Here is a 14135-nt window from a genome sequence, read left to right on the forward strand (position 1 = left end):
CACTTTCGCAGCTGAGCCGCTTGGAGCGCTTTCTTGGCGAGATTCAGGCCAGGAGCGACCTCTAGTGTCGAAAGGTGGAAGGGGATGCGATTTTGAATTTCAAAATAAAGCAGACGATCAGCTTTTTTTTTTCTTTTTTTGGCAGACGGCTGCAGTGCAATTTCACGGGATTTTCAACAATACTATAAGTCAGTGGTTCTTAAATGTAGTACGTGAGATTTGAACAGGGCAAATATTATTTCATGCTATTTGATACAGTTGTGTTTTAGTGATTGAACGAGTTAAGAGCAAATCAATTGGAACATAATGCAACTTATCGCTATATTGTATTTTCATGACATTTGCAAAGATTGTTCATCTTTTTTGAACTAACTTTTCCATTCCAAAAACGGTGGGATAAAAAATAACTCAATTATGGGTTTGAAAAAAAGACCAATGCATTATTTGGATCAATTTGACCTAACTATTTTGGTTGCTTTGCCTCAAACAATCCTCTCAAAAATGGGTTGTTTTAAAAATAAACAAACAAACCAGAATGTTCAGTCAACTTGACCAAGATATTGCATTCGATCGGCCCTTTTATGAACCACAATGAAGTTATTTTTCCCCTGCGATCTAAAATCAGGAAGTGGAGTGAAATACTACCGCCGAAATATAGAAACTCTCTGGTGTAAAAGTTTGGAGAGTGATTTTATGGAGTCAATGTTAGAACCGGGTGTAAAAACAAATGAGTAGTTAATTTAGCCGGGCTCCAAAAAGGCCAAGGACCGCTTGGAGAAATCCAAACTAATGTAATCTGCGTCGCAGAGAGGAATGATTTTAATAGCTTTATTATTGGAGTTGCACTAGAATTATACACAAACCAAATGACGGGCGCAATAAAAAACAAGGGCAAAAAAAGAACCTCTGGCATAAATATTTGCACACCCCTGTTCTAAAATGAACATAAATATATTTGTACTGGCAAAATGTCCGATACAGCTTTTGACGTGTACGTCATAGATGATGCAGGAGTACCTAATTTTGTGGCCGCTGAGCATCATAGTGGCGTAGGGGTCAAAACCCTCACGTTCTGGCGCTAACTAAATCCTCCAGTATTAACGGGGCAAGGGTTAAAGTTGGGATTAGAGCTAAATGTAGCATTCTTCAAGAGCAATATGTCAAAGAGCCAAATCAAATGTGGCGTCAACTAACGCCGTTCGACACTCCCCGCCTACTGCCTGAAGCCAGCTGGGGTAGGCACCAGCAAGCCTGCGACACTTAAGAGGATAAGCAGCTCTAGAAGGTGGATGATGTGGAGGCTGTTGACCAATCAAAAAGTTTGTAATTACTGTACAGTAAAGATTTTGACACTGGACGTGCCGTGGACGTGCAATTACAGTCACACTGTAAAAGTAGAGCACAGGGGTCATAAATAATTTAACCCCAAAAGTTGGGTCAGTCGCCTTTTGATCCAGCTAACTTTGGAACATTAGCATGTTTACTTTTTAGAGTACATTTACTGTAGTTATTTTTTTAAGAGGGGGCTAATCTAATCTGATCAAATCAAATGGAGTTCTTTAGAAAGCGCTTTTTGGGAAAAAAAATCTGTATGCTAGCATTACATATTGTTTTACAATAGCTTTTATAGGCATCTCTGTTTTTTTTTGTTTTTTTTTGACTGACAGCACACATGTGCTCTGGAAGGTTGTGCGTGCGTGTGTGTGGCTAAAGTTGTGCAAATAACTAGCTGCGCTAACATAGCCAGAGTCCGAACGAATGCGGGTCCGAGCGACGGGGCTTTTTGTTGACGTGGTTTGAGCAATTGACAAGAGCAGTTGACCCTTAACACCTGTTCAATCCCAAACACACGGAGCTAACACACACATCCAGAAGCGGATGGGAACAAACTCGCACGAAAAACCTGAAGTCAAATCAGCATTTTCCAGGCCACATAAAACGGTATGGCGGGCCAGATTCCGGCCCTCGGGCCTTGGGTTCGACACCCGTGGGTTTGGCAACACAAGGTTCTAAAAATGATTGGTACTAATGAGTTAAAAGGCTGGCAATGAATAAGTGAACAGATTCAGTGGCATTGAAAGCCACATCTGTCAATAATCCATTTGAACTCAGCCGGCAGTGAATTAGTTAATAATTTTCTCTCTTTTAGCAAGAATTGCTGCAATGCAGTCATATTTTTTAGAAGAGAATAGCATATTGTATATAGAATAAATCACACCTAACAAAGTGGCAATCAAAGTGTAGCATTGCAATCTTGGGAAAGGCAAAATATTTGGTTAAGCTTTTGTCTTGAATTCCCTAACATTGACCAGGCTCACTTTTATACCTCAGCAAATAAAACAGACTCTTTCAATTGTCTTTATCTGACTTAAGAGTAAATCAATAATAAGACTTGAACAAAGCCTGATGTGATCATGTACTCTAAGTACACAAAGGCTTTCAGCGGAGAAGTGGTGGGTGACGTTTACCCAGAATGCATTGGGCCAGCTGCAGGGCTTAATGTGGCTACTACTGTATTACATAAAATGACATTAAAAAAAAACAGTACTGGGAGGCACAATAAAAGAACTGGTGGTGATTTCTGCTAGAAAAAGTGTACACATGGAGCATAAATAGTACCGCTATTATCCTAGGATGTGAGTACCCCTGGGGATACATGAAGTCACTTCAGGGGGTACTTGAATTCGAACAGGGTTTCTGTAAGTATCAGCAAATCTAATTGAATGGTTTTTAAGGCAACCTAAAACATATATAATACATATAAAATACCCACAGTCTTTTCAAATTTGGAGAAAATTAATTGGAACTAGTCTTTTCAAATTTGGAGAAAATTAATTGGAACGTGAAAAAACTTTACTGTTCTCCGGACCATTTTTGTTGTTGCAAATTGCATTTAGTCACCATTCCCCACAAATATTGAAATACAATGAATAGTGATCGTATTTATTCAATTGTGTTATAGAGACTCATTTGCATGACATGTCTATTTCAGCGATATACATTACGGGTGGTACATTATTGAAAAAAAATTGAGACCCATGAATCTGAATAAAAAGCTGGTGATGAGTGAGATTACGCAATGAAAAAATTTGTGCATTTTTCTGTTGTTGTAATGCATAATTTTCCAGTAGCGGGAATTCAACCTAACAAAGTAAAAATCTGGTCAAATATGAGATATTTAGCTGCTGAGAGCCGAAGATGCCATAAGAAAAGAGTGGGACGTATAGTCTTATTTGTGTGCATATTTCAAACTACGTTTACTGCACAACCAACTGAAACTGCAGTAATTATAAAACAAATATGAATAGGGTACACTTAGAAAGCATTTACAATAACCTATATTTAGGAAGCAAAACTTTTTTGCAGGATTATTATGATTAATTTACCAATAAATTTAGTCCAATCACCAACAACTTGAATTAAAAAAAAAACAACAACATCAATTTCGTGCAGTGAACGAGTTTTCCCCAATTTAATTTCAACATTTCCTCAAATAAATATGAAATATGTATTTTATTCAACGCCAGTGTGAAAGAAAATAATACATGCTTAAAAAAACAAACAAACAAAAAAAGGTCAGCCGCCCACAAGAGGATGGGTAAAGTGTGGCTGGCGACAAAGAGACAGCTTGAGTGGATGCTTTTGTCCAACTGCACTGTGCCTTTACCGGCCAGAAAAAAAAAATCATATCGCATGTGTTCAAATGCAAATACATATAGCTATGACGTGGCCAGACACGCTGCTATTGTTGTGCAGCCTAGGTTGGCTCGTGTGCTTTTTAAAGTGGCAGCCTCCATCCTCCTCCTCCTCATCATCACTACTGATTCACTCCGCATCCCAAATGATGGCACACACGAGCACATTCTCCAAAAATATCCCTAATATATCCACATGTTTGTGTTGATAACAAACACTGCAAGTGGTCATTTGGCTGCTTTCAAGTGCACACGGAGGCTCCCCTTTCGCCAAAGGAGAAAACCGGGTGTTTGTGTGCCGTGGCCTCCAACAATTAATAATCACTCGCGTTAAGCGGTCGAGCCGCTAAATTGTGTCAAATGACGCACAAGTCACGTCCAGGAGAAAACAATCCACGGCAACAGTGGCCGGGACAAAATGGCGCTACGAGGAGAGAGACCGACTCATAAAAATGACAATAAAAGCTGAGCCATGGGCACATTTGCGTATTTTAATGATGATCGCCTTCCCGAAAAAAAAAAAAAAAACAGCGGAGGTTTTCAGAAGGTGCAGAAAAGCCCCGCGACCAGATTGTTATTGAGTGACCCGCCGGGTCCTAAACAAAAGAAGCGCCGCGCCTCGTTTGCAAAGACTTTTGGGGCTGCAGCCCCCGTCGGCAGCTGGATCCGCATCCGCACACCCGAGTACCCCCCATCGCACATTCCCTCAAAATGAACTGAGCCTTTGTCGCACCCGCGACCCAAGCATGTCACGTCGGGATGTGTTGGCAACTTTCCTGACAATGGACAAGGAGCGCCGACTGCCATAGTGACAGATGTAAACAAATCGGTCCAAAAACAGCGAACCGGGCCGACAAAATCACCGCGCGGTGACACATACGAACCCGGGTTGTCACCACGGGAGTCACCTGTGACTCGGATACGGTGACATTTCATTTATAGCAGGTTTAACAGTAAATAATCTCGACCACGTCACTCGAAGTCAGTGGCCGGACTGTGTTAGTTGGGAAAATGTAAGCATGTATTAAAAGCGAAAACGGAACCGTGGACCGAACCGAGTGCGTGCCATCGATAGAGCATAGATTCAACTTTCACATGCATGACAAGATTTTCCCGGAGGTTCCGTCCGTTTGGGTCAATTTAAGGCGAATTGTGCAAAATTGTTGGCGACGCGGATTACTTCGAGCGGGTTTTCACGGAATAAAAGTTGTTATTCGGTGTTGTCGGGATGCAGCGAACGTGTCCACGGGAAGCCCAAAGCCTCGGCTACCGGTCCGTAATGCTGCGCGAGTCGGAACCGGCGAGGGGTTGTTATATTTGAGGCGAATTGGAGGATGAAGAAACACAAACGGGACAGCGCCAGTTCCATGGAGTCGGCTAGATCAGCTGCTGGCGGTTGCTGCTTTCAATCACGTCCGCAGAAAGGCTTCATAGCGCCGGCGGTGCGCGTGTGGAATTACACACTTTAAGACGTCCTCGCTCCTGTCTTGTTTATATTTTTCGCGGACACGTCAGACAATAGTTTGGACGGCAAAAGTGACGTATTGTGGACTTTTTTTTTTTTTTAACAAGACGAAGCTTTTGGTGTTTTTTCTATTTTCCGAGCCGCTGACGAGTTTTGTGCGCTTTCGAGTTTGAACTTGACAACAAATTGAAGAAAAAAAATCACATCAATTAAAAACCATGGCAGAGACATCGGCATCTCCGGCTAAAGCCAAGAAAGCGCCCAAGCCCAAGAAGCCCGCTTCTCATCCCAAATACTCGGACATGATCCAAGCGGCCATCGTGCACGACGCCAGCCGCAGCGGAGCGTCCCGTCAGTCCATCCAGAAGTTCGTCCGAAAGAACTACAAGGTGGGCGACAACGCCGACGTCCAGATCAAAATGGCCCTCAAGCGGCTGGTGGCGTCGGGGATGCTGCGCCACACCAAAGGCATCGGCGCGTCCGGATCCTTCCGACTCAGCAAGCCCGACGACGCCAAAAAGTCCGTCAAGAAGCCCGCCGCCGCGGCCAAGACCAAGAAGGCCACCAAGGCGTCGGCCAAGCCGCCCAAGAAGGTGCCCAAGCCCAAGAAGGTGAGCAAGGGGCCGGAGAAGCCCAAGAAAGCGGCCGCCAAGAAGACCAAGGTGACCAAGGCCACCAAGAAAGCCTCGCCGAGCAAAGTGAAGAAGGCGGCGCCGCAGAAGAAGAGCAAGCCGGCCAAGGCCACCAAACCGAAGGCCAAAGCGGCCAAGAGGGCGGCCAAGCCCAAGGCCAAGCCCGCAAAGAAAGCGGCCAAAGCGGGCAAGAAGAAGTGAGGAGGGGGCGACATCCAAACGGACGGACTGTGTAAATATTCCCCAAAGGACACCTTTTGCTATATGTATTATTTTTGTAAGATTCCACGCAGACTCGCGCTAACTCCCGCCGAACTCGACAAAACTATTGTACGCATGACAAGTGTAAATGATCATGGCTTGTTGTAAAGGATTCATTCATGTTGTTTGTGACATCGGTGCTCTCTGTGTAGTGACGTGATCGAGGTTCTACAAGTAGTCTTTAGCGGATCCGTTCATTCCATCCATCCCATTTGTGCGAAGACCTTACCCTTTAATTCGCATCGCTTTATCAATAAAAGTGAAGAGATCTGTCTTGGCTAAAGTTTTTTTTTTTTTTTTAAATCAGCCACTTGATCAGGTACACTTACTCCTTGATATATAACTAAATTTAATTTATATTTAACTAAAAAAAACACCACCAGTTTTTTTTTTTTTTTAATCTAAACGTGAGTATGTGTTTCTATAGGGAAAAAAAATGAATAATTTACTTATCGGACACTTTATTTGGAGCACTTAAAAGCTCTGGAAAATACTGCATATTTTTTTTAGCATTCTGCTATTAAATAAAATCCAATCACAAAAGCAAAATATAGCAGCATAATTGACCCATTTTTTAAATGATCTTGGGCCAGGCCTTTTTGTTAGTTGCTGTCGACGTCATAGTTGAAACGACCATTTTATGAGGTTGGTCATGTGATGTCACAAGCTACCTGTGATTGGCCGCTACCCCAGCAACGCTGATGTCATTTTCCACTGGCAGTTAAGTGGCAAAATGGCGAAAAACAAGTAGATTTTCCGCCTCAATTCATGTCACGTAAGAAATATTACACAATACCATTTTTTAGACTAATGGGGCTGCAAAGAACCTCTTAATGTTAATACAATTTTGACTTAATGAGCCGTTTTCAGCAGTAAAAAGTCAGTATTTTGTAAGAACTATCGTGATGGCAAAATTATTAACACCTTTACAAGTGTTTTCCACTTGCTGTCATTGAAAATGACATCGCCTTGCTTTTTGTTCAGTAACAGCCAATCACGGCTCACCTGTCGGTCATGTGACGTTCACACCCTTAACTGTGAACGTGTGAAGCCATTTTAAGTTGACATGTGAGCTCAAATGCAGTTACAAATGTCAAAATGTGTATTTAAAAGTACGTATTAGATGTACAAGAAAAAAAAAGTCATCAATGAACTATCAAGAAAAATAAGAACAATTCTGCTGAAAATGCCTAAATAAGTGGACTACCCCTTTAAAGAAATAAGGAAATGGATGACAGATCAATACAGTTGGTTATCTATTTGCGGATATTGCCGCTGTGACAATTTCCCCACACGGGATGAATAAAGCATCTATGAACACACCCCTTTGGTACAAAATGTGCTTTTTTGGAAAGGAATTAGGGGGTTTAATGGGGTTACTAAATGAAAATGTATTCACTCACTTGCAACTTACCATGTACCTTAAATGTTACATAAAAATTTATAAATGAGTAACTAAGAATGAGGAAAAATTGGACCGTTAGGAACTAATACAGGATATTTAATGACTTACTCTGTATTGTTTACTCTTGGTCACGTGGACTTCACGCACACGCCCATCAGCGAGGGCTCTTGTCATATCACATTACGGCCGACACTGCCCTCTTGTGGCTAGTTGGAGGAACTGTCATCAAAAGCTTGTAAGACAGCTGGGAGACCCAGAAAATTTCTTGTCATTTGAAGAAAGAAAAAAAAAAACATCAGCATATGAGGAAAAAAAATATATTGAGCTTATAATGTTTGCCACTTACGGGGAAATGGTTGCGACAGATGTCCGCTTCTGCAAATGTAAATACAAGAACAATCCAATGCATTCTCGCATTCAGATGGGAGTGCTCTCCCACTGTGTTGTGTTCTTTTATTGAACCTTTGAGAACAGGTCACTTTCATTATGAAAAACCTAACATCAAATACACAAAACACAAGAAACAGCGGGGAGATTGAAACATTCTTGACATTTTTTTTTTAAAGGTTGTCAGTGTGAGCGAACATGCCGATTAAGCAATTTCTTCATCAGCAGGCACACAGCAATACAATACGAGCCAATGCCAACGTTTCCCTCACGGGGCAAAGGGCGCGTCCAAGGTGCATTTAATGTGCTCTCACTAGGTATTGCCTAATGATGAAACAAACATAAGGATGAACAATCTAGCACCTGAAATGAAAGTTAAATTCAAGATATCGGTGGATATTTGTTGAAAATGGCCCAGTTAAATTTTGCTTTGGAAGCACTGCATGAAGAATAAAACATTTCAATCTCATTAACAGTAAATTGATAAAAGACTTCTTCTGGCTTGCTGTCAGTTTTGACAGCACACTCGTTTGGATAGCAAGTGTCACATCACACCAGGCGAAGGTAAGGCAGAAAATGTTGCAAATGGCAAAAACGACAAAATAGGAATCATAAGGACCACATAGAACGCTATGTTTTGACACATTAGGAACATCTCATCTCTGTATGAACAAAGTAACAAACAAAGGGAAAACTCAGCTGGTCCCTCCTGGGTCATTTCAGTCTGACGGCCACTCTGTAAACAGCAAAACCCACAATTGCAACCACAGCTGAGCCCAAGGCCACTCTCAGCCAGAAGGAAGTCCTGCTCATGTCGGAGCCATTCAGGTGTCTGCCGAGGAGAAACACAACATAGGTCAGAATTGACAATAAAAAAAATGTACGCGGAACTAGAAGGACTTATTCCTATTCGCTCTAGGCGATATAGCCTTAAAATATCGATTTCCCCCCCACAAAATATTCATTCACGGCATTTCATTTGTGCCTTCCTTTGTTTCTAGAAAAAAGCAAACGGCGAGTTGTGAAGCGCAACATACGGGTACACAGCAGCCCAGCCCAGTCTGGCGAAGATGTTCTTGGTGCTGGATTCGGGAAAGGTGTAGGAAAAAGGCAACGGTTGAGGCAGTCTGTGTTTGGAACAGAACTCGGCTGGCGTCACTCCGTGGAATTGCTTGACTGCAGGGAGGTCTTGTTTGGAAGCCACCAGCACGCACGGGATATCACTCTCCATGTAGTGTTGCTGAAGCAAAACAAATATTCATAATTAGGAATGATGGACATTTTTTTCTTTGAATCCCAAATCGTTTTGCACTGGCTCGGGATGCATGGGAGGAAGAAATATTTTACAAATCTGAAAACCACTGATTGAAAGACCACATGAGATAAATACCTTGTATATGCTGGCACAGTAGTCGAAGGAATGTGGGTCACTGGCGTCATACATGAGACAAGCGACATCGCAGTGGGAGTCGGACGCCTTCAGGAAGTCCGCCTCCACGTCCACCTCGTTGAGCTGCACGGACAGTGAGCGGCGTGACGAGCGCGGCCAGGCTGAACCGTGCCAAGAAGATGAGGACGAGGGCTACTTACAATAAGGGTCTTCTCTTGATTGCTAATTTGGACCGTGTTTACGGTGAAGGGCGAAAAGGCACCGTTGCCGCTCGGGTTGTGCTAGTCAAACGACAGACGCAAACGTCAGACAGCGGCATGAGCCGCGGCTTCGCAGTTCATGTCCCCGGCTGACAGATGGCATCGTACCACGGTGGTGCGGCCGACGAAAGCCTGCAGAAAGGTCGATTTGCCTGTCCCCCGCTGTCCAATCACCTTGCACAGAAATACTGAACGCTGCGTTTGGCGCTTCTCCAGGTCGTCCGCTCTCTCTCTGGTTACTGCACATTTCAAAAACATCCATCCGTTAAATGTCAACAAAATACCAAGACACGGCGTAGGTAACACTACACCCATGCCTTTTGAAATGAAAGAAAGGAGATACGGGGAAGAACTGCTGTTCCATTACATTTTATTAACTTTTTCCTAATGGTGTCATCTTTTTGTATAGGTTATGTTTATAGTTCAGTGAAGATTTTGAAATACTCTCACTATTCTAGTGGTTTTCAAATATGAGTATGCATACTCTGAGTGAGTTTTAAACAAGGGTAGCAGCAGATATAATTCAATGCCTTGACAAGAACAGGTCATTTTTTTCTTATCAAACTGAGAGCAAATTAATTGTAACATGAAGCAACCTATTGCTAAATTGTGTTATAGTGACTCCATTGCAAAACATTGTATGCCTTTATTTTGTTGTGCTTTATATGGATGCACACGTTTCAAAGTTTTAATAAATGAGACATAGATGGCACAGCAATATGTGTGAAATATTTTTTTCATCCAATAATGCTTTGGCCTTATCTTCAAGGAAAGCTACTGTATATGTAGGTTGATCTGTTTGGCTGCCCTGTATGAGATCCACGCTAATAATCCTCTTACTGGGATTGTTGTTTCAGGGACATCATCATGTTCTTAGTTACTGCCCTCCATTTTGTTTTTGTGTCACCGATATAGAGTAAACTGGGCGAATAATACACACCTGTGACTGCAGAAGTCTGTGAATCCTGCTCCGTGAGGATTGGATAGCCCAGGTATCCGAGGTGCTCCAGGCAACGGTGGATGTCCAGGTAAGCGGAAAGTCTGCAAGTGAATGAAGAAACCATCCAAAAATCGCTCACATGATCTACTAAATGCCTCAAAGAAACGTCACAAAGTCAGCACGTACTTCCACTGACAGTGGTAGCCGTGATTAGAGATGTAACCGTTGGCGGTTGTCGGGACCGTCGTGTAGACCTCAGAGCCCCACGGCATGTAGGGACAAGCACAGAAGAGATTCTTCAGCTCTGCTGGTGACAACGCAGAGTCTTTGTCCTTGGAGGGGAGATATATATTAAAAACGAAGGGGGAAAAAAAAAAGCCTGAAGCCAATACTTTGACGTCCATACCAACTGACGACCACCTTTCCCCGACCCGATAAATCCATTAAGAGAACTTCTTATTAACAATGGCCTGTTCTAGCTCCTATCTGAATTATCAGTTGAGATCACTACTCACTTCATCATACTTTTCAAACAGCCGCTGGAGGAACTGGTAACCCATTTGATTGAGTTCAGTGGTACAGCCCGCAGGAACCCGTAGGCTGGAAAGATAGGATCAAGTGTGAGTAGTGAGTACAAACACTGAAAACAAGAACCACAACAGAGCGGCAGAAATGTCCGCCAACATACGCGGGGTGAAGGTAATCTTCTGTCAGTTCCAGATCATCATCGTAACCGAACCTCCGGAGGATTGTCCATGTGGTTTCATGTCGGCCCCGCTGGATGAATAATGTATTCAAGAATAGGAAACCTGAATAATAAAAGAACGTAGCAGTGAGCGCCATTGTAAAAAAAAAACACAGTTAAATTCAAACACTCGGAAATGACTGTAATGGATTTTTCTTTTTCAGGCCCATGCCAATTCCTAAATTTGACAGAATAAACACACAATATCTGGTTAATCATCCGACTAATAGGAAAAAAACTGTGTGTGTTTATATATAATTGTCAAAATTTAAAATTTAAAAAATGCCCGCCGATTCATAGGTCAGGCTATACAATTTACCATTTAAGGTCAGGCCATTGTCCTGCACTCCATCACTGGTGTTTTTCCACACAACTGTCTTTACATCTTCTAAGGCTTGTGGAGCCAGTGGATTTCCAAAACAAGATTTCTAATGGAGGTGAAAGAAAAAAAACAATCTTCCTGTCAATTGGCTTGGCTTCCAACTAGAACATGTGGTGATGGAAAGCTTGCACCAAGCACCTGAAAACAGTTGAGCTCCACATCACTGAGGATGCGGTCATTGTCCTGGTCGGAGATGTAAAAAATTCGACTGAGCGCTCTGACGCACAGAGGTTTGAGCTGCCAGGTGAGAAAACAAAGTCAGAAAATGATATGAAATGAAATACTGGGAATTTATTATTTAAAAAAAAAAAGGCTAACCTGTTTGTCCTCTGGGTCATAAAGAGGGGCTGTTGGATGAAGGACCGCCTTTTGCGCGTAGTAGAACAACTCCGATATGTTTTTGAGATTCCGAGCGGAACACTTGAGGGGAAACGAAGCAAATACGTAAAGGTAAATATTTGAAAGAGAGATTGTAGAGGGGCGGATAACGCTCACCTCCACGCATGTCTCAATCTCAGAGAACTGGTTCATGATGGGTAGAATGGTTTCCATGGAGCTGCCTGAGCGCAGATCTGATTTGTTCCCCACGAGGATGATTGGAACTCTGACGTGATTACAAAAAAAAAGTTAACTGAACAGCACCTTAAAACGCCACCCCCCAAAGTTGACACGTACTTGTTTCCTTTTTCCGCATCACCATTTACTAGAGGTATCCATTTTGTCTTGATCTGAAACAGCACGGAACACAAATGGCATTTTATGAGTGAAAAGCTAGCAGATTAATTTAAAGCGCACGAGTGGAGAAAGCTACCTTCTCTATTGAGTCCTCATTGGTGACATCGTAGACTACGCACACCACATTGGCCTATGTGGAATGAATTAATATGTTTCATTGTTCTATTATAACATCAGAAACAAATATGTCAGTACTCACTTTGAGAATCTCTCCTCTAAGGGTGTCCTCACTCTGCTCTTTTTCTGAGAAGTATATCAAACAATAACAACCATAAAAAAGGGGAAAATGTCAAAGCAGTACAATTATTATTATAATAAGGCAGAATGCAGAATTTGTAAAGTTACCTGAGTAGTCCACAATGTGTGTGGGCACTTTTTCTGGTGTGACGTCAGCCGGGATGGTGATTTCTTCAGCTCGAGCCGGAACCTACAATTCATTGGTGATTAATATCTGTATGTAGACTCTCCAACTATTGGTCTATTATATGCAAAAAGCAGTTAAAAAACATAGGGAGCATGTGAACTTTGAAATAAAAACTAAAACTGCGCTGATACTGACCTCTTCTGGAAACTCCTCGCCAACCAAGGACATGATGAGAGAGGTCTTCCCCACCATGGCTGCCCAACAAGAATGAAAAAAGTAATCAAACTAGACAACATGAACTAGAGTTTCTATCTATCCAAAATTAAATGTAAAAATCATCTAATATTTATCTTAAAGCCCTTCTACCTTAAATTGATGTCAAAGTCCGTTATACCAATGTCTGTCTGAGTGGATTGAGATCATAGCACTAACTGATAAAAATGACTCATGCAATTCAATAAGATAAATACTTTAAGTGACTGTTAATGCAAAAGAAAAATAAAGCTCCTCAAAAGTTCATTTTATAATAATAATATTAAAGTGATATCCAAAACATATCTTTACGATGTTCTGGGTTTGGTTGTCATGTCTACAGGCATTTCATTTGGCACTGTAATGTTATTTTCAGTTGCCAGCAGATGGCAGTATATAGCTAAATGACCACTAAAATGGATAAAAACTTGTGGATTTTTAAAAACTATATTCATACCCCCAAAAATGCAATATTAATTAGAATAGCACTTTTGAGCTAGTGTGGGAACAGCGAACACATTGCTATAGAGGGCATTTTTAACTTGACTTCCTTTTTAATAATGTAATCAAAAACGTAACATTTCATAGCCAATTCTTTTCTCATGAGACGAATTCTTTTAAAAAAATGGGTGGAGTTATTAAATTCCATTCCATTTTATCACAACATATTCAACAAGGTTTTATGCGGTCGATACTTCTTTGAATTAAAAAAACAACTCATGTTAAATAGCCGAGCTAGCTATGTCGACAAAAAAATATTTAATGCAAGATTCCTCCTCCATCTCGAAAGTTTGGAAGTTCGCCTGAGCCCAATGTTTGCTAATGGGCTAGCTGTTCGTCAGCTGTCATAGTAGCGTTGCACTGTACTCACGTTCCCCAAGCAAAAGTATCCTCACGTCCTGTTTCATGTCGCCTTCCCGTTCGGAAAACAGTCAGACACGCCGCTGTGCTAAGGGAACATTTGTTTTTCATTTGAATGTCCAAACTCCGGCGAAATCCCCCAAACTGTGCGCCTTTTCGCAGCGGTATTTGGACACAAGGTGAACTCGTACATTTCCGGTTCAAAAGGAAGAGCGGGAAAATACGCCCTCTGCTGGACACACGGAGCACTACATACCATTTTAATGAACTGTAAAGCATACGAAATTATAAATACATTAAACTATTTTTGATTGTTTAAGGAAATAATTCTACACGAGTTGATAATGTTCTGCGATTTTTT

The 14135-nt window shown here is 41.8% G+C and overlaps 3 protein-coding genes across 4 annotated transcripts in view; 1 reads left to right on the forward strand and 2 right to left on the reverse strand.

Annotated features, from left to right (window-relative positions):
- rhbdl1 (rhomboid, veinlet-like 1 (Drosophila)) overlaps nt 1–7694 on the reverse strand; it is a 45776-nt gene extending 38082 nt beyond the window's left edge. Inside the window, exon 1 of the mRNA XM_088438762.1 lies at nt 7567–7694. The gene's annotated coding sequence lies outside the window, so the exon portion shown is untranslated. The remainder of the gene's footprint in view (nt 1–7566) is intronic.
- On the forward strand, nt 5137–6325 carry h1-0 (H1.0 linker histone). The gene has a single exon (XM_088438765.1). It carries the CDS (start codon nt 5379–5381, stop codon nt 5991–5993), a length of 615 nt encoding a protein of 204 aa, XP_088294891.1. The 5' UTR covers nt 5137–5378; the 3' UTR covers nt 5994–6325.
- Nucleotides 7695–7866: 172 nt separating the features above from the next.
- rhot2 (ras homolog family member T2) lies at nt 7867–13978 on the reverse strand. 2 transcript variants are annotated; one of them, XM_088438761.1, is made up of 19 exons: nt 13810–13978; nt 12857–12915; nt 12643–12724; nt 12497–12540; nt 12374–12427; nt 12238–12290; nt 12058–12166; nt 11881–11982; nt 11701–11799; nt 11500–11608; nt 11124–11244; nt 10951–11035; nt 10622–10767; nt 10436–10536; nt 9604–9734; nt 9436–9516; nt 9236–9358; nt 8883–9085; nt 7867–8677 (listed from the first exon to the last, which is right to left on the reverse strand). In XM_088438761.1, the coding sequence occupies exons 1-19, from the start codon at nt 13883–13885 to the stop codon at nt 8560–8562; spliced, it is 1896 nt and encodes a 631-aa protein (XP_088294887.1). In that variant the 5' UTR covers nt 13886–13978; the 3' UTR covers nt 7867–8559. The 2 variants fall into 2 exon arrangements, with proteins under 2 accessions (XP_088294887.1, XP_088294886.1); XM_088438760.1 differs by having other exon boundaries at nt 13785–13974.
- Between the last annotated feature and the right edge of the window lie 157 nt (nt 13979–14135).

The sequence above is a fragment of the Hippichthys cyanospilos genome, chromosome 17 (assembly GCF_059441005.1).
Source record: "Hippichthys cyanospilos isolate Australia breed blue-spotted pipefish chromosome 17, RoL_Hcya_1.0, whole genome shotgun sequence".
Taxonomy (NCBI): domain Eukaryota; kingdom Metazoa; phylum Chordata; class Actinopteri; order Syngnathiformes; family Syngnathidae; genus Hippichthys; species Hippichthys cyanospilos.